Source organism: Spinacia oleracea, chromosome 3 (genome assembly GCF_020520425.1).
Source record: "Spinacia oleracea cultivar Varoflay chromosome 3, BTI_SOV_V1, whole genome shotgun sequence".
In the NCBI taxonomy this organism is placed as follows: domain Eukaryota; kingdom Viridiplantae; phylum Streptophyta; class Magnoliopsida; order Caryophyllales; family Amaranthaceae; genus Spinacia; species Spinacia oleracea.
In genome coordinates, this window is record NC_079489.1 from 25171860 (window position 1) to 25191512 (window position 19653).

Here is a 19653-nt window from a genome sequence, read left to right on the forward strand (position 1 = left end):
CGAGAATTGAGAACGCAATCCAATTGATTGCGAGTGAGATTTAGAAAATTTGTTACGATCAGTTATTGATTGCTAGCAAACGAGAGGTTAATTATTTTTTGTGTGAAACAAACGTTAGTGTTTTGTAACAAAAGCTGCAATTTTTTTTTGTGTGCTTAAGTTATGGGCAAGGATGATGAGGTATCCCTAGTTCACACCACGGCTGGCCTAGATTACTATCTCGGGTCGGGTGATGGTCCGGGTATTGTGATTACGCCGGCCGTATTACGAGGGGCTTCGAACTAGCTGTGCGTCGTTCGCTAGTCTCCAAGTGGAAGTACGCGTTCATCGAAGGGACGATCGTGGAACCTACGTTAGATGCTAAGAATATGAAGTATTGTCTTGCTGTCAATTCGATGGTCGTTTCTTGGATCACGAATACAGTGGATGAGAATTTGAGGTCCACCTTAGATGATTTTGATATTGCGCTAGAGTTGTGGGCACACTTGAAAACTCGTTTTTGTGTGGTCGGTGGTACAAGGGTCTGTCAACTGAAAATTTCATTGAGTGAGTGCAGACAGACGCCAACAGAAACAATCACAGAGTACTTTGGCAGGTTGTCGAAGGTCTGGAAAGAGGTAGTACAGTATTCTCGGGTTCCGAAGTGTTCGTGCGGAGGTTGTAAGTGCAATATTGCTAAACAAGTTGATGAGATTCGCACCGAGTATTACTTACATTATTTTTTGATTGGCCTTGATAATCATTACGAGGCTATACGTGCTTAATTGTTGGCACAAACACCTCTGCCATCTGTAGATGAAGCTTATCATACGATCTGTAATACGGAGAGTATGCGTGTGAAGGCAGGAAAGGATCGGAGAAGTAGGCAGTCATGGCTTTCAAAGTTGAATCGAAGCCTAAGCAGAGGTTCGAAGACACGAGTGATAAGTTTTGCACTCACTGCAATAGAGAGGGGCATGATGTGGCAAGCTGCTATCAATTGATAGGTTTTCCCGAGTGGTGGGATAAGAAGAAACGTGGTGGACGAGGGCCTGGACGAGGTGGTTGTGCGTCTGTCCGTGGAGGCAGGGGAGGTCCGAAATTGCTGGTCCGTCTACTGCACTGGCTCGTGCTCATGCAGTGAGCAGCAGCCCTGTCGAGGCATGTGACAGTGAGGGAGTAGCTACAACAGGGCTCGTGGGAGTTACAAGCTCTCAAGTTCAACAGATTGTTGACATCTTATCTAAAACTACAATTAAGTTGCAAGGTAATTAATATAGCTTTAATATGGATGATTGACACTGGAGCTTCAAATCATGTGATGGGTGATATTTCGATTTTGACAAATATCAAAACATCAGGAGATTGTTCGGTTGTGTTACCGTATGGTCAATCGGCAAATTCAAATCAATATGGCATCGTCACATTGGCGGGTGGATTAGTACTTGAAAATGTTTTATTTGTGCCTACATTTAACTGCAATTTAATTTCCGTAACTCAATTAAGTGACAAATTAAATTGTTCTGCTCAGTTTACTAACAAAATATGTGTTATTCAGGACCGCACGACGAGGATGGTGATTGGCGTGGGTGATCGACATCAAGGACTATATTTTTTCCGGGGCGTTCCGAGAGTACGGGTGCTAGCAGTAGAATGTGTTGTGGATTTGTGGCATTACCGAATGGGACATCCGTCGGAGAAAGTATTGAAGTTACTCCCTCCTGTGAGTAATACTAGTAGGAAAAATAATAAAGTTTGCGATGTATGTCCGCGTGCAAAGCAATGTAGACATAGTTTCCCAATTAGTGACAATCATGCTAGCAGAATGTTTGAGTTAATTCATGTTGATTTGTGGGGTCCCTACAAGAAACCTTTGTCTTGTGGAGCGAAGTATTTTTTGACAATTGTTGATGATTTCTCTAGGGGTGTTTGGATTTATTTAATTATCAATAAAACAGATGTTGAGTTGATATTTCTTAATTTTGTTGCTATGATCAAATGTTAATTTAATCAAGTCATCAAGATTGTTCGGAGTGATAATGGGACTGAATTTAATTATTTACACGGATATTTTTCTAAACACGGCATGTGGTTTGAGTCATCGTGTGTTGGAACCCCACAACAAAATGTGAGAGTTAAGCGAAAACACAAACATATACTAAATGTAGCGAGGGAATTGCGCTTTCAAGGAAATTTGCCAAAGAAATTTTGGGGGGAATGTGTTATGGCCGCTTGTTACTTGATTAACCGGACACCCACTCCGCTTCTCAATAATAAAACTCCTTACGAAATGTTATTTAGTTAAGTTCCTTCGTATGTGCCCATTCGTGTTTTCGGTTGTTTGTGTTATGCTTATAATCTCCGGAGTAAAGGGGACAAGTTTGAGTCGAGAAGTAGAAAGTGTGTGTTTCTTGGGTATCCGTTTGGACGGAAAGGGTGGCAATTGTATGATTTAGAGACACGAGAGTATTTTGTCTTGCGTCACGTAAAATTTCATGAATATGTGTTTCCGTATAAGGTTGCCTCAAACGAATCGATAGGTGTCCAAAGTGAGAATGGTGTGACTGACGGTGTGTGGGACGATGATGTTGGATATGAGCGTTGGCACCTAGGGTCTGTGGTGCAGGGAAGAGTGCACCAGTGCTGCCCCACAATGCAGGATGTAGGGTGAGGGTGAGGTCTTGGAGGCGACTGACGAGGCACAAGGAGAGGCGCATGGGGCGTTGTGTGATGCAGGCGAGGCGCTGCAAGGTGAGGCACAGCAAGGCCTTGCTTCTACTATGCTTGGCGCTGCTGGTCTGTCTTCGTCTGCTGCTACGAGTGAGAGTGAGCAGGTACAACAGCTTGGTGTGCGTAGCAAGCAAACATTAGAGAGTATACATGAGAGTGTGAGAATGGGTGATGTAACGGGAAGTACGGAGATGAGGGAGGAGGATACGGTGTTGGGAAGAGGGAAGCGTGAAAAGTTTTCATCTTCAAAATGACGAGATTATGTGATGCATACAATACGGAAAAAATATAGTGCTCCTGATGAAGGAAATAATGCCCTTGGTCCAAGTATGCATTCAATGCTAAGTCTAATAAATGCGGTTCAGTATTAATTAACCAAGTTAATAAATTCAGTGAGATCAAGTGAGCTGAATGCCTAGCTAGAGGCCGCTTCAGTTCAAGTGGAATTAATAATATTAATCCACAACTTACTCTTGACTGAACCCGTAGGGTCACACAAATAGTACGTGAACGGATCAAGTATTTAAGTGAATATATTATTCATTAAATACTCCATTTATGAACATTCGGAAACGACGGATCTCGGTTCCAGTGGGAGCTGAAATCGTCAAAAGGCAAAATATAGAATGCTCCTGAAATGAATATGATAATTATAATTTGCTTAAAATGATTAATTTGGTAATATTTTAGTCAAATAGGTATATCAAATGGAAATTTTATTTATTAAATATTTTGGTCAAATTACTTATTAAACATATAGAATATGTAATACGTAGTATGACGAAATTGCATTTTAATGATTAAATGAATATGTTCAAGATTTATTAATTCTACATTTTTCTTTATGAGATGAAATATATCTTTATGTAGGGGGTTTATTTTTGTATTAATTTCCCGTAGATACCTCTTAAAACTTCTTCATATTTACCATGCTCTTAGATTTCTTAAGGGAGGATCTTCTTCCTAAGGGATCAAATTTGCCAAAGTCTTATAATAAGTCTAAGAAGGTAATGAAAGACCTTGGTTTGTCATATCAAAAAATTGATGCATGTGTCAATGATTGCATGCTTTATTGGAAGGATAATGAAAAGTTGAATGCCTGTGACATATGTGGTGCATCAAGATGGAAGAGTAACAAACACAATGAGGAAGAGAAGTGTAAATCGAATGGTAAGAGAATACCTCAGAAGACACTACGATACTTTCCATTAAAACCGAGGTTGCAAAGACTATTTATGTGCTCCAAGACTGCTTCTTTTATGACATGGCATCATGGGAAAAAGAAGAAAGATGGTACAATGAGACATCCAGTTGACGGAACGGCTTGGGAGCCATTTGACACAGAGCATCCTAATTTTGCATCAGACCCTCGAAATGTCAGGCTCGGGCTTGCTAGTGATGGTTTTCAACCCTTTGAAAATTCAAAAACATCATATAGTATATGGCCTGTTATCCTTATTCCGTATAATGTGCCTCCCAAACTTTGTATGAAGCAGTCTAATATGATTTTGTCAATGCTTATTCCTGGTCCTAAAGGTCCTGGTGATGCAATTGACGTATATTTGCAGCCTCTAATTGAGGAATTGGAAGATCTGTGGGAAGTTGGTGTGGAGACCTTTGATGCAGCAACACAACGTCATTTTTCAGCTACGTGCAGCTTTAATGTGGACCATTAATGATTTTCCAGCCTATGCGATGTTATCTGGTTGGAGCACTAAGGGGTATCTAGCATGCCCTTGTTGTCTTAGGGATACTCGGTCAATGAGGCTACCTCACGGAGGTAAGGAATGCTATATGCGTCATAGCTGCTACTTTCCAATGAATCATAGATGGAGAAAGGATAAGAAATCATTTGATGGAATAGTCGAGCGTGAAGGACCTCCACAACCTTCTTCAATAGATGATATTCTTAATGAACTTAAGGATCTCGAGAACATTATATTGTCTAAGGATCCAAGTGTGAAGACAAAAATATCTCATGAAGTTAGGGGGGACAATTGGAATAAGAAAAGTATTTTCTTTGAACTTCCATACTGGAAGACAAATCTCTTACGACACAATTTAGACGTGATGCACACTGAGAAGAACATATGTGATAGTGTTCTTGGGACAATAATTAATATTCAAGGGAAGACAAAAGACACTTTTAAATCACGTCATGACTTGAAAGATTTGGGGTTGCGGCCTACATTGCACCCTATCAAAGTAGGGGACAAATGAAAGATGCCTCCAGCTCCATATACTTTTTCCTCCTCCGAAAAACAATCATTATGTAACTTTTTGAAAGAGCTAAAAGTCCCTGATGGTTTTTCATCAAATATATCTTATTGTGTAAACTCGAAGGAAGATAAGATTTCGGGTTTGAAGAGCCACGATTGTCATGTAATACTTGAGCATCTTCTTCCTTTAGCAATACGTGGTCTTCTCACTCCACTTGTACGTGAAGCATTAATTGAGTTGTCATTGTTCTTTACTTTATTATGTGGGAAAGTACTTAATGTGGATGATTTGAAGCAACTAGAGTCCCAAATTCCTATAACTCTCTGCAAATTGGAGAAGGTTTTTCCTCCTTCCTTCTTTGATGTGATGATGCATTTACCTATCCACTTAGCTAACGAAGCTATAATGGGAGGGCCAGTTCAGTTCAGATGGATGTATCTAATAGAACAATACATGTATAAGCTGAAGTCTTACATAAGGAATAGGGCTCATCCGGAGGCTTCGATTGTAGAGGGCTATGTAGCAGAAGAGTGCATGAATCGTTGATCTAGGTATATGCAGAGTATAGAGACCCGATTTACTCGACTTGATCGAAATTATGAAAATAGCCAAGGTCATGATGATACCCTGCCTATTTTTAGTCATTCTGGTCGAAGCCTAGGGGCTGCAAGTGTTAGAGATCTTGAGAAGGTGGAATTGGATGACGCTCACATTTATATTTTGAAGAATTGTGATGAGGTTCAGCCTTTTCTTAGGTAAGAGAACGAGTTTTATTAAGTTCATTTCACTTTTCTTAATAACTTCCTTTCCTTTTTTTTATAAAGTTTGTCACTTCAAATGAATTTTTATTAATATATTCACAGAGAGTATTCTGAAATACAAGCATTGACGAATCCTGGAATCTCTGAAGAGGAATGGTGCAAAAACTTTAAAAGTTGGTTCAAGATGGAAGTAAGTACTGAACTGTTCAAGAACTGAACTGTTCTGAACTGATCAGAATTGTTCAGAACAGAACAAAATAGTTCTGATTAGTTCTGATCTGAACAGAACAGAACTGATAAGTTCTGAACGAACTGAACTGAACTAATCAAGAACTGAACTGTTCTGATCTGATCAGAACTGTTCAGAACAAAACAGTTCTGATTAGTTCTGATCTGGTTAGAATAGAACTGATCAGTTCTGAACGAACAAAACTGAACTGTCTTTACAAATTAATAAATTCATTCTTAAATATTTCTTTTTGGTAGGTTGCGCGGTTATATGAGAATAATAAAAGCATGGAAATGTAAAATTTGCTTGCATTATCACGTGGGCCAACACGATATGTTACTTCTTTTACTGGTTATATTGTTAATGGATATAGGTTTCACATAGAAAGTCGTGAAATGTCTTTGAGTACACAAAACAGTGGGGTGGTTGTTATAGGAAACACAGGGGATGGAGATGAGAACATTGATTATTATGGAGTAGTAACAGATATAATAGAGATCCAGTATCTTGGGCGAAACCGAGTTGTGTTATTCCGTTGCAAATGGTGGGATGTTTATGATAAGGTAAAGGGAGTAAAAGTTGATGAATATGGAGTTGTTAGTGCTAATTTCAATAAGCAATTAAAAACTAATGAACCATTTATTTTGGCTAGTCAAGCTAGGCAAGTTTTCTATGCCGTTGACAACCTAAATAAGGGTTGGAAGCTCGTTTCAAAGACTCAACCGCACAACTATGATGATAATGAGGAAGGTGATGCGTATCAGCACGGTGAATTATTCAAACCTACATACGTAGCATCCTCTTTGACAAGCGCTAGTGCTGAAGTTTGTAGAAGCAGGGATGTCGTGGATCTAATTATTGTGACAGATGATATAATAAGTGGAGAGCAAGGACCCATGAAGAGGCTAAGAACAGAATAGTGCAATTACTTATTTTTTCTTTAAAGATTTTCTTTTAGGATTTGTTTTAAACTTTTGAGTTATTTTTAATTCTTATTTTTTTGATTTTATAGTTTCTGAATTTTTTCACATTTAAGCTTGGTCACGACTTTGTTCAACTGGTTATTGTTATTATGACTCTTATTGTTATATTTATTGTTATTTTGCTGCTCATTTCTAAATAGTCATGTTTTTTGCTTGGTGGTACTTACTGCTTCTGATTTGCCTTGGTACCTTGCTCCATTTGCACCTCATCTGATATTTCAAATGTCAGGGGTTTGTATAATATCATAAGTGAGGTTTTCTAGTTTGGTTACATAGTTGTTTTCAGCAAAGTATAGTGAAGAAGGGACAAAATTCATGCTCACACAACTGTAATGCATGCTCACATAGTCTGACATCAAATTATTAATATGCCTTTTGATCATTCTCCCCTGTGTTCCTTTTTCTTAATGTGTGTTTTGAATGTTGTTCGTGCAGACTTGCACTTTCTGATATTCTTCCTGTTCGTGCACATAATGCAGAATGTTAGCGATAAGATACTCGATTTGTCATTTCCTTTATACATTACTAGGTTTATTTATCATGCTATTGAGATAATACTATTGTTTATGAATACTTCAAATATTTATTCATTTATTGTAGGGAAAATGGTTCGTTCAAAGGAGGAAGTAGTCCGTCTACATGAGAAAACGGTTCATCCATCACATAAAACCTCTTTGCTGGGATCTAAAAGGAACTATGTCCCACCGCAATTGTTGGCTAGGGGACGTGGACAAAGGTTAGCGGATATGTATACTTTCAAAAAACAAGCTACAACCGCTTCTTTAATCGGAATTGGAGTTGGGGCTAAAACATCCACTGGAGTAGGCAGTGAGGTATTAAAGCCCATTCAAGGTCAAAAGAATAATTCCAAAGGGCTTCTTACTGGGGATGATTCTTGTAACACCCCGACAATTCTCTCTTTTCTAAAATAATCTTTTAATATAAAACGTAGAGAATTATCAAGGCATTATCGCCCGTGTGAAAACGTAACGGCTTATTCAGAATTTTGCAGCGGAAAACATAAAACTAACTTTAGGTTTATAAATAATCGATTACAGATTTAGTCCCCAAAAATCAACCAACGAAAATAAGGAAATATAAATAGTACGACAAGTTTAAAGTCCCAATTAACAAACCCAAGTTAACTTAGCAAATCAAAACTAAATACAAGCTCTCTATTCCCGATCCCAATGATGCAACATCTTCAAACCTGCAGATGGACAATGCTTATTGATCCTTAGAGACTGCTCACCAAAGATTGGGTCATCACAGGATCAATAAGGCATAGCCATGATCAACATGCACAAGCAAAAGCACGTAATCAGCAAAGCTGAGTACTACATACTAAATCAATAATAATCCTAACATGATTCTATTAAACGAACAATCCTAACATGGTACTAAATAAAACGTAAGCAAGGATAATCAAGATATATTGACTTGAAGACTATACTTGACTGAACTAGACCTTTGTATCATTAACATTATTTTAATTGAAATAGTCAATGGACCGAGTTGCTACTAGAAACTTCTTCTTCTTCACTAAGGAAGACGAGGTACGGGCGCGACTCCGTAAACCCCAATGACCTGCGATATCGAGGGACTTTTAAATAAAAATAGGACCGGTGATCAATCCGGCCCCAGAAAAAGTCATAGGCTACCCATGACCCCAACTCCTGATTGTCCGTCACTTTAGACGTGCACAGTCTAAAGCTATTGCTACTCATTTTCACTTTACATGACTTAACTTTTAATACTTGGTTATGACTCATCAAACATAAATATTATATTCAAGAAGTAAACACAACTTCTTTTATCTTTGAATTAAACAAGTGATCACAACGTTCAACCAAGAGCCAATTCCAACCATTTTAATCCTTCATTTATCCATATTTAAAAACCTTTATTAGGTATAAGGTTCAACTACCAAACAAGGTCCTCGGCCCTTATAAAGTAGTGAAAATCTAAAGAGGAACAACGATCAATAAAGATCTAAACCAATATTAAATAATATAAAGTTCCACAAAACCAACATGCTTGCATCAATATTCCATGCTAACATGATTCAATTCTTATAAATAAAGTTCTATGCTCAACGCATTAATTCAACGACATTGAACATGAAATTCCAACATAAACAAGTTCATAAATATATTCATCATATTCTCAATACAACACACATCCAAGCACACGGTATGTACGTACCTTGTGTAAACAAACTGATAGGCCACTTTAACGAATTCAAAAGTCACCCACAAAGAATTCTCCGCCTAAAATAATCAAGAAACGTACCCAAATCAATTCCTAATCATTGGCAACCATAACAAAGCATTCTAAATGCATCCCAAACATATTTAGAACATTCCCCAATATCAAAACTTAAACCTTTGATTTCCTAGCATCATAATTATTGAATTAGTGATTGAAATTCGTTGAAAACTCTTTGCAAACATCGTACTTTAAATTTTCAGCAATATAACTAATTTCAAACTACTCCAAAACATAATTAACATTCTTAGAATCATACAAATAATAGCTTTAATAATATATAGTCATTCTATTATGATTTAATCATTAAAAACCTTAAAAATTCACACTTTAATAATTAAAAACTCTTATTTCAATTCAATTATGTAATCTGAAAATTAAATTATTAATTAAGCATAGTATATAATCTGAAAATCTAACTTAATCATAAAAACTTATAATTTATATTCACGAAACATGAATTAAATTAATAAAACTTAATTAAAACCCTAATTTAAACGTAATTAACAAATCTGAAAATAATTAAATTAATTTCGACAACATATAATCTGAGAATTAGTAATTAAATCTTAAAAATCATAAATTTATTAAATCAAATCATGAATTAAATCACTAAACTAATTTAAACCCTAACTTATGTATTAATCAACCAAAACTGAAAATAATTAATTTATAATATCAATACCAAATCTGAAAATTATAATTTAATTATAAAGATTAATAGTTTAATTCTAGAAACATAAACAAAAATCAATAAACTTAATTAAAACATTTAAATAACTTAGGGTTTAAGAGAGTCAACCAAAAGGGGAGGAGGAGTGCTGGCCGGCGGTGACTAGGGCACGGCGGGGACAGCGGCGGCTAGCAGAGGTGGCGCTGGTCGGGTCAGGTGTCGGCACGGGTGGTTGCTGGTGGTTGATGGTCGAACCAAAAACACTGAGATTAGGGGGGAGAGAGTGGAAACCGAATCCAAGGAGGAGGAGGGGGAGTTGCCGGCTTGGACAGGCGTTGCAGGTGGGCGGCGCAGCGTGGAGGGGAACGACGAGTGTAGAAGGCGGTGCTCGGTGGTTGTGCGTGGTTGCCACCAACAGAAACGAGTGAGGAGGAGAGCAATAAAACTAAGGAGAAGAAAGAAGGACGAAGCAAGAGAGGGAGAAGGGAGAAAGGAGATTACCGGCGGCTGGCGAGGGACGGCGGTGGTCCGGCGTGGGTGGCTGGACGGCGGCGACAAGGGGAGCACTAAGGTGTGAGAGTTCACGTGAATTCTTGAAGAGGGTTTGAGGGTTTTTCTGCTTTTCTTTTCACGTGAAGGAGAGGAGAGGATTGAGAGTTTTACATGAATTTGGAATATGGGTAAGGGATGTGGGTTTACTTATTTTGGGCTTTGCTAACTTGGGCTAGGATTAGAATTACGTTTGGTATTTGAATTCAACACCGCTTAAGATTGTTTTCTAATTTCAATCGTGTTTTCGTAATTCAAATTCTTTTCAACATCAAATTCTAAAATTATTTGAATTTCATAAACCGTTGAAATATTTAGAATATATTTAAATTAAATTAAATATACATTAAATGTATAAATATAATAAAGTTCAAAAATCGTTAATTATTTAGAACGTACTTTAAATAAAATAAATATACGTTAATTATATACTTATTATTTAAATTAGTAAATTCTATTAAAATATAAATAACTATACGTTAAAATATATTAATAAAATTTATAAATTTACGGGGGATTACAATTCTGATATTAACGTTGATGGAGCTTTCTTCGATCCATTATTTACTTACCTTTCTGCCACAAGGAATAACATAGAAGGCTGGGAGTTATCACCTGAGCCAGTTCATGAGGAAAATATGGATGATGAGCTCTCATCAGAAGATGAGGATATGCACATTCAAAATGGAAACGAGAATTTTGATAACCATGATAACGAGGCTTGTGAAGACATACTTGAAAATGTTCATGTCGATGAGATAGAGATATCTCAAACAATTCAAGATGTGAACGGTAATGGTTTATCTTTATAAAATTTCCTTGATTATCCTACATACTTAATACTTCTATTGATTATTTGTTTTAGTTGAAGGTGGGGGCTCTTCTTTCGCTGAGAAGAACGTGAATCGGAAAAAGAGGGGAAGAAACAAATGCAAGGAAATTGCCAAGCTTAAACCCGATGAGAAGTTGGAGATTACTTTCTACAACAATAGAGCTGTTGGAATAAATCATAAAGTATTTGCACGACATTTGGGGATCATAGTGAGAGATACAAATATCTGCCCGGTGAGAGTGCGCAAATGGGATGATATTGGAGATAAAAAAAAGGAACACATGTGGAGTGCCGTCACGGTAAGAATTTAATTAGATATGTAACTTTCAGTTTGGGCCTGCTTATAAATCATGTGAATTACTGTTCTTAACTTGTTGGCCTAGAGTGGTGTCAAATCTTTTGTTAGCGACTGAGAGTATTTATATCACTTGGTTCTTATATTAGATATTCCTATTCAGGTTTGAGATCAGACTTTGTTTTCTTCATTTGAAATAAGGTGTTCTGGTTTAAATTAAGGGTTTTGATGCTATGTGTAAATGTAGTCCAAGTGAACTTCTGAAACCAGTCTTCTCTTCAAGCACTCTTCATCTCCATTCCCACAAATCTCCAATCCCATCAATTCCTGATATTCATTAAAAAAGAATAACATGAATCAGTTTTTTGTTTTTTGTTTTTTCCTGACAGAAATATATGTTTCAAAGCTGTAAACTATATGAAATTAAAAAATAAAAATGGCTTATATTAGAAGCTTACATCCATGGAGGTGTAACTTTGGTATCGGTTTTTGGTCATCTGCTGGTTTGTGTATAAAGACTTATAAGATAATGATATGGCATCTTGTCCCGCCCGGTGATTCGCATCTCAAGGTCTTTAAGGGACTCTTCTGTTTTGTCAAGCATCCCTATCTTGATATAAACAGAAAATACAGTGCTGAAACTAGTCCAATTAGGAACAATTGTTGGTTCCAACTTCATTTCTTCAAAAACTTGCTCCACATTTTCAGCAAAACCGTAAGAGCCTCGTGCAAATAGCCAAATATTGTAGGAGTATAAATCAAGCCGGATTCTTTTCTGCTTCATTTCACAAACCAGCTTCTCAACTTGGTCAGGTAAATATTCGGTTGTCTTTAAGTGTTAGGTTATGATACATATGAACATCATAAATCATGCGGAAAAACCTTAATGCCAGGAATCATATTAATTGCACATAATCATATAATTAGTCTAGGATGCATACACTTTGTAGCGTGCCCTCCCTAGCTGCGCCCGAACCGAACAAGAACAAGTCTTTAGCACTCCAAGTGTCGTCCCTCCGTAGAAAGTCCACAGCGCGCACGTCCGAATCCGCCTTAAGATTGACCAACTAGAATCGCCCTTAAGGTACTACTTATTTTCGGCTAAATAGGGCAAGTGTTATAACTGATTTTTCTGCTTAAAAATCCTAGCTTTGAATACTTGAAAAACTTCTTTTTAAATTTGTGAACCTAGGCACATATTTATAGAGTCATGGAAAAGGATTTAGAATCCTATTAGAATACCAAGTAGTTTATTTAGAATCCCTTTAGAACTATATTAAATAAATTCTATCTACTAGGATTAGGATTTAATCATAGAACGAATTCCAATAGCTTTAGGATTCGTATCACACACAAACGCACACGAGCACGAGCACCGCACAACCCGCGCAAGCCCTCCGGCCCATGAGCATTGCTCGCAGCCCACGATGTGCGCGCGCCATGCCTTGCTGGGCCTGGGGAGGCTTTGGCAGCGTGTGTTGGGCGCTTAGCTTGCTGGGCGCGGGCCTGGCTTCGTGCTGGGCCTTCATCTAGCAAGTTTCGTCCGATGCTAATTCGTACGATGCGCTTCCGATTAAATTCCCGATTCCGGAATTCATTTCCGATACGAACAATATTTAACATTTCCGATTCCGGAATTAATTTTCGTTTCGAACAAATATTTAATATTTCCGTTTCCGGAATTATTTTCCGATTTCGATAATATTTCCGATTCTGACAATATTTCCGTTTCCGCCAATATTTCCGATTCCGGCAATATTTCCATTTTCGATAATATTTTCCGATACATACCATGTTTCCGTTTCCGGCAACATCTACGACTTGGATAATATTTATATTTCCGATACGATCCATATTTCCGTTTCCGGCAATATCATCGTTTCCGGAGTATTCATTGTTTGCGTTTGACGATCTCAGCTCCCACTGAAACCAAGATCCGTCGATTGCGAATATCCTTAGATGGAGTATTTAATGCCATTAAATACTTGATCCATTTACGTACTATTTGTGTGACCCTACTGGTTCAGTCAAGAGTAAGCTGTGGATTAATATTATTAATTCCATTTGAACTGAAGCGGCCTCTAGCTAGGCATTCAGCTCACTTGATCTCACTGAATTATTAACTTGTTAATTAATACTGAACCGCATTTATTAGACTTAACAATAAATGCATACTTGGACCAAGGGCATTATTTCCTTCATTAAGTGTGTCAGGTAACCTCATAAACTAATCTTCCGCACTCGAAACTCAATGAACTTTTGCAATTAGGTCTAGTTGGATAGTTGTGTCACTGCTGGTTATTCGGAACCTCTCTATTCTGTTACTCATCCATTCATAGACCTAGAGATACCAAAAATTCATTTAGTTAGAGTTAGCCTGTCAAAGTTTCTAAACATTTGAATAAATTTTATAATTTTTCAGTTACAGTACTTGTTGAAGGACATTTGTTGAAACTTCATTCTTGCTTCATCTTTTAGCTGGAGTTTTCCATTATTCATAGAGTTCAGTGTTTGTTAAGAGATGCACTCAAAGATGAACTAAATGAGTAATTATATGGAGATACAGCAGGAGAAAATTTTCTAGTTACTGCTAACTGAAATCTTATTTCTAAACTACCCATCTACTATAGGTTGGCCGCATTAGCAAATGTAGACAAATATTAATCTTCTTTCTAATTAGCTTCTACGCAAATCACATTATACCAAGCTAACAACCGACTTCTGTATACTCGACCTATTACTTTGGTGATGTGGAATAAGCTAACTGACTAAGTTTCTGTGGAAGCTGCCTGTGATGAGCTGAGTGCAGTGACTTAACAGTTATCAGAGATTGTTATTTCAAATTGTTTATACTTTATACTGAACTGAACTTATTTTTGCTAAACTAACTTAATTTCTGATAAATTAGAGCTTATTTTTCGTGAAACCTACCCTTTGGAGTATGCCAAGGTCCAAATAAGAAATTGGAAAGAAAAAGATTTTTTTTTTCATACTTTAGAATGTCCATTTCTGATGGAGCCAAAGATTCATTTGTTCTTCTTCTTGTCCTTTTGTTTCTTTACTGATGATGATGATGAAAATTCTTTTACATTAGGATGTCTTCACTAATGAAAGCATGGACATTTACAAGCAACATGTCCTTGGCCATATGAGAGAGTTATGGACAAACTGGAGGTCAGACTTGTTAAGGAATAATGTCACTAAAAAGGGAATCACCTTAGAAGTTGCAGACAAAGGTGAACCACCTAGTGGACTTGACGATAAGGATTGGAAGTGGCTTATAAAGGAGGTTTATTCTGACGAAAAGTTTAAGGTAAATTCACTTAACTACATGATATGCTTTTTTTCTTATATATGCAATGATGATAATATTTAAATAAATTACAGGAAAGGAGTGCAAGGAACTCTGAAAATAGGCGCAGTTATGCAAAAGAGCTAATGCATCGAACAGGGAGCAAGCCTACTAGACAAGTCATTTGAGATGAATTGGTGAGAAAGATAATTAAAGTATTATTTTGTGTTTTTTGAGATATATGTGGATAAAGTATATTTGACTATTGGTGCTTTGTTGTTTTATGGAAGGGAGCGAATAAGGGGAAAAAAACCAACTTTGGTAGATGTATTCCACGCAACTCGCAAGAAAGGCACTAACCTCCCAAATGCAGAAACGACACAAAAATACGTATGTCTTTTCTCACCTATGTTAGCTTTATGGTGAAATAAACTACGTTTTCATTAGATTAAACTTTGCAAACTGCTAATAGTTAGATATAATGTGATTATTGATTTCCAAGCTTTGCAAACTGCTAATAGTTTGATATATTCCGTAGACTGGTTAGTGGATTACATGCTACAACATTACAACTGAAAATTTTGTATCAAAATAGCATGAGCTAAATGGAATGAGTAGTTATGAAAGCCTTAAGCTATATATTCACTGACGATGCTTTAAAGGTATTCTTGATCAATATTGAATGTGGTTTACATAAAACTGTTATTATAGTGGGTTAGCAATCATTTATATACTATTGTTGGAGTATAATATTGAATAAGGTACTGTATTTCTTGAAGAGAATTGTAATTATCTAACAATGTTGCCTTCTTTCTTTCTGGTTGGTATTCAAAGTTTCATTCAGTTGTTTATTATCTTTCTCATCATTCATGTTATACTAAACCGGTAAACGAGTTAATTTTTTAACCTATAGTTCAGTAACAGTTAGCTTACAGATATGAATACATGAGCAAAATGAAATTAGTCGGGCGCTAGAGTTGCATTGACCTGAAAGAATAAACCCAGTTCTTGACAATGTACATAGCTCACTACCACTAATCCCCTTATCTAAATACTGGAATTACAGTCAGCTTACAACAGGTATTTACACAACGAAAACAATTGAGCAGAAGTTAGTAAAAGCAGGATTAGACCTATTATCTGCTCATCTATTTCCCAGTATTGGCTGTTGTTATGCAACTTTACAATAAAGAAACCTTAATAGGTCTAATAATCCCAACTGCAACATATCGGTTATTGCTTAATAGGTCTAACAGAGACTTCTGTTCAGATATTAAGTGCTGAATTTCTAGTTTAGCCTCTACCAATTCTTTTTCCTTCACTTCCAGAAGATTGTTGTTTTCTTCAAATTCACTGTTCTTCATATTCAGCTCCTCTCGAAGAGTAGACACTTCACTGGTTACTTTTTGCAAAGAACATTTCTCCTCATCCAATTCCCCCAGTAGATTCTGCAATAAACCCCTCTTCAATGATAGATCAAGCTCAAATTCCTTATTCAGAGCCTTTGCAACTCTGAGCTTTCCTCTTTCACTTTCTATTTCTAGTTGGGCACTTTTCGGACTACTCATGTAAGACACAATTGTTTCCTGTTGATCATCCAGTTCATGCTGTTTCTTCTCAAGAACCAGCTCTTGTTCCTCAATTTTCTGTTTTGAGGTAACCCATGACTTTTGGGATGAGACCAACTCAGATCTTACATCAGCAAGAATCCTTTTAACTCTCCGAAAATCTTTCTTGTTTCCTTGCTCTCATCTACGTGCTTGGATGCCTCCTCACCAAGATTTTTGAGGTCTTCCTGTGCTTGCAACCACTCTATTTTCTGTTTCTCCAACTTGGTCTGCGCAGCCTTTAACTTCTCTCCTTTAAGCTGTTACGTACATAACAATTCTTCCATCTCTTGTTGTTTTCCGTGGAGGACATTTCCAAGTTCCTGAATTTCAAATCTTGCTTTTTCACAACGTCGTTGGCTTCGTCCAAGAGCTGCGCTTTTGAAGGAAATATGTCCTTCACCCAAGGTGCATTAAGTCTAATACCAAAGGTTCAGATTAATTGCGAACAATTAATTCAGTAAGATCAAGTGATCGGAACAGCTAGCTGGAGCAATGCTTCCGATCAGTGAGTTCTAATGAATATTAAGCTCATAGCTTACTCTTGACTGAACCTACAAGGTCACACCAATGGCATGTAACAGATCACCGGATTAAATGAATCGGAAATTCATTTAATAGCTTTTCGGGAATTAGTTGGAAAACGTATTATACGATACGACCTTGCATCGGAATCGTATATCGTATCGCGAATATTCGTAAGCCAGGCGAAACGAATAAATCGTATCGTACGACGGTGATTCGTCGTATACGAAACGATAAATAATATATCAGAAAGATATTAATCGCGGATACGAGGAGGCAACGCTGCCAGCCCAACGAGCCAAGGCGCGCAAGCGTGCAAGGCCCACTGGGCGTAGCAGCGAGCCAGCGCGCAAGGCCCATGCCTTGGCTGGGCGCGCGCGCGCACGCGAGGAACAGCAGAAGCAGAACACACAGCGCAGCCCAAGGCCCAGCGCCTATGTGGCTGTGCGAGTATAGGCTTGCGCGGACGAAGCTGACTGGCGCATGGCCTTTGTGCCTTGGCCGGTTAGTATTATAACCTAAGTGTTATAATATTATTCTGAAGGAAATAATGCCCTTGGTCCAAGTATGCATATAATGTTAAGTCTAATAAATGCGGTTCAGTATTAATTAACAAGTTAATAATTCAGTGAGATCAAGTGAGCTGAATGCCTAGCTAGAGGCCGCTTCAGTTCAAGTGGAATTAATAATATTAATCCACAGCTTACTCTTGACTGAACCCGTAGGGTCACACAAATAGTACGTAAACGGATCAAGTATTTAATGGCATTAAATACTCCATCTATGGATATTCGGAATCGACGGATCTTGGTTTCAGTGGGAGCTAAGATCGTCAAAGGCAAAAAAATGAATACTCCGGAAATGATGATATTGCCGGAAACGGAAATATGGATCGTATCGGAAATACAAATATTATCCGAGTCGTAGATGTTGCCGGAAATGGAAACATGGTACGTATCGGAAAATATTATCGGAAATGGAAATATTGCCGGAATCGGAAATATTGCCGGAAACGGAAATATTGTCAGAATCGGAAATATTATCGGAATCGGAAAATAATTCCGGAAACGGAAATATTAAATATTTGTTCGAAACGGAAATTAATTCCGGAATCGGAAATATTAAATATTGTTCGTATCGGAAATGAATTCTGGAACCGGGTATTTAATCGGAAGCGCATCGTACGAATTAGCATCGGACGAGGCTTGCTAGACGAAGGCCCAGCACGAAGCCAGGCCCACGCCCAACAAGCCGAGTGCCCAACACGAAGGCCACAAGCCTCGCCAGGCCCAGCGCAAGGCCAGGCCCAACAAGGCTGCTGGCGCGCGCGCTGAGCGTGCTCGTGGGCTGCGAGGCAGCGCTCATGCGTGTGGGCCGCAAGGCCTGCGCGGTGCGTGCTTCCCTCGTGGTCGTGCGACGCTCGTGTTCGTAACGAATCCTCATCCTATCGGAATTCGTGCATTGATTAAATCCTAATCCTAAAAGATTAAATTTATTATTTTGAGTTCTAATAGGATTCTAATTAATAAATCCATATCCTAGTAGGATTATAACTCCTTTCCATAAACTCTATAAATAGGTGCCTATTAGAAAGTGAAGAAACATAGAGTTCAAGTCACTGAAACTATGAGATTCTTCTATTAGAAAGTGAAGAAACATGGAGTTCAGGTCACTATGCAATTCTTCTATTAGATAGTGAAGAAACCTACAACTTACAGTCAAACTATTATCATGTAGATTAATGAGTTTGTGACTTGTAAGAAAGCTATGACGAAACCCATATTCCCTAAAATGGTTAGAGGCCATATATAGACTCAAATGTTTTAAATGGTTAGAGGCCATAAAACATACTCAATGTTTTGATGACAAAATTGAAATTTTGTTGATTTGCAAGAATAGTTTCACACCTATTGGTTGCAAGTTTGTTTTAAGGATAAAACCCATCAAACATGAAATTGTGTTCACACACAAAGCTAGATTAGTTGCTAAAGGTTACAAGCAAATTCACGGTGTGGATTGTGTTGAAACCTCATGCATAATCGTAATGCTTAAGTCTATAATTCAAGTAATGATTGCATATTGGTACATATGGCAATTGGATGACAAAACGTATTCCTCAATCAAATGTTGGAAGAAGACTATGTACATAGCATGTCATGTGGATCCAAATAAATGCTTGAAAAGGAAAGCTAGCTTATGAAATCTAAGTACAGATTTAAGCAAGCAATTGGGAATTAGAAATGTATTTTAGTGAAGCTAATAAGTATTTTAGTTTCATAAAATGTACATGATTCTTATGGATATATAAGAAGTTTAGTGGGAGTACATAAAAACTTAATTGGTCCTATGTGTGTCATACACATATCTCTCTATTGTGAAATAACATTCAAATGCTAATGACTTGGGTTTGAAATTATTCATCAATGATGGACCAAGGCGAAACCTAGTACATACTGGGTATTAAGATCTATTTACAAAAATCTTATGATATTGTTTTGGATTAAGTAATGGCATTTACTAAATCAAACACGAAAGACTCCATTGGAGATATTCGACCCATGTGAATAAATCTAAGTAAAGAATGTTTGAACTATGTATAAGAATTTACTAAGTTAAACATTAGAGAATCTAATGAGATTCTTAACCTATATTATATGTCAAAGAATTTAGCTGGATTTAGTATCTACTGAAACTAGATGAGCTAAAGTTA

General features: G+C 37.3%; 2 protein-coding genes and 2 long non-coding RNA genes across 4 annotated transcripts; 3 read left to right on the plus strand and 1 right to left on the minus strand.

Moving 5' to 3' along the window:
- The first annotated feature begins 368 nt into the window (after window positions 1-368).
- Window positions 369-764, plus strand: LOC110800095 (uncharacterized). The gene has a single exon (XM_022005385.2). The coding sequence runs from the start codon at window positions 369-371 to the stop codon at window positions 762-764; it is 396 nt and encodes a 131-aa protein (XP_021861077.2).
- Window positions 765-5595: 4831 nt separating this feature from the next.
- On the plus strand, window positions 5596-7367 carry LOC130470558 (uncharacterized). Its single transcript, XR_008931203.1, has 3 exons — window positions 5596-5684; window positions 5793-5880; window positions 7338-7367. It is a non-coding gene; the product is annotated as an uncharacterized lncRNA (long non-coding RNA).
- A 512-nt stretch (window positions 7368-7879) lies between these two features.
- LOC130470728 (uncharacterized) lies at window positions 7880-9526 on the minus strand. The gene is made up of 2 exons (XR_008931446.1): window positions 9108-9526; window positions 7880-8146 (listed from the first exon to the last, which is right to left on the minus strand). It is a non-coding gene; the product is annotated as an uncharacterized lncRNA (long non-coding RNA).
- A 1404-nt stretch (window positions 9527-10930) lies between these two features.
- On the plus strand, window positions 10931-15009 carry LOC110800352 (uncharacterized). Its single transcript, XM_056841251.1, has 4 exons — window positions 10931-11184; window positions 11258-11523; window positions 14614-14832; window positions 14907-15009. Exons 1-4 carry the CDS (start codon window positions 11031-11033, stop codon window positions 14997-14999), a joined length of 732 nt encoding a protein of 243 aa, XP_056697229.1. The 5' UTR covers window positions 10931-11030; the 3' UTR covers window positions 15000-15009.
- The last annotated feature ends 4644 nt before the right edge of the window (window positions 15010-19653 follow it).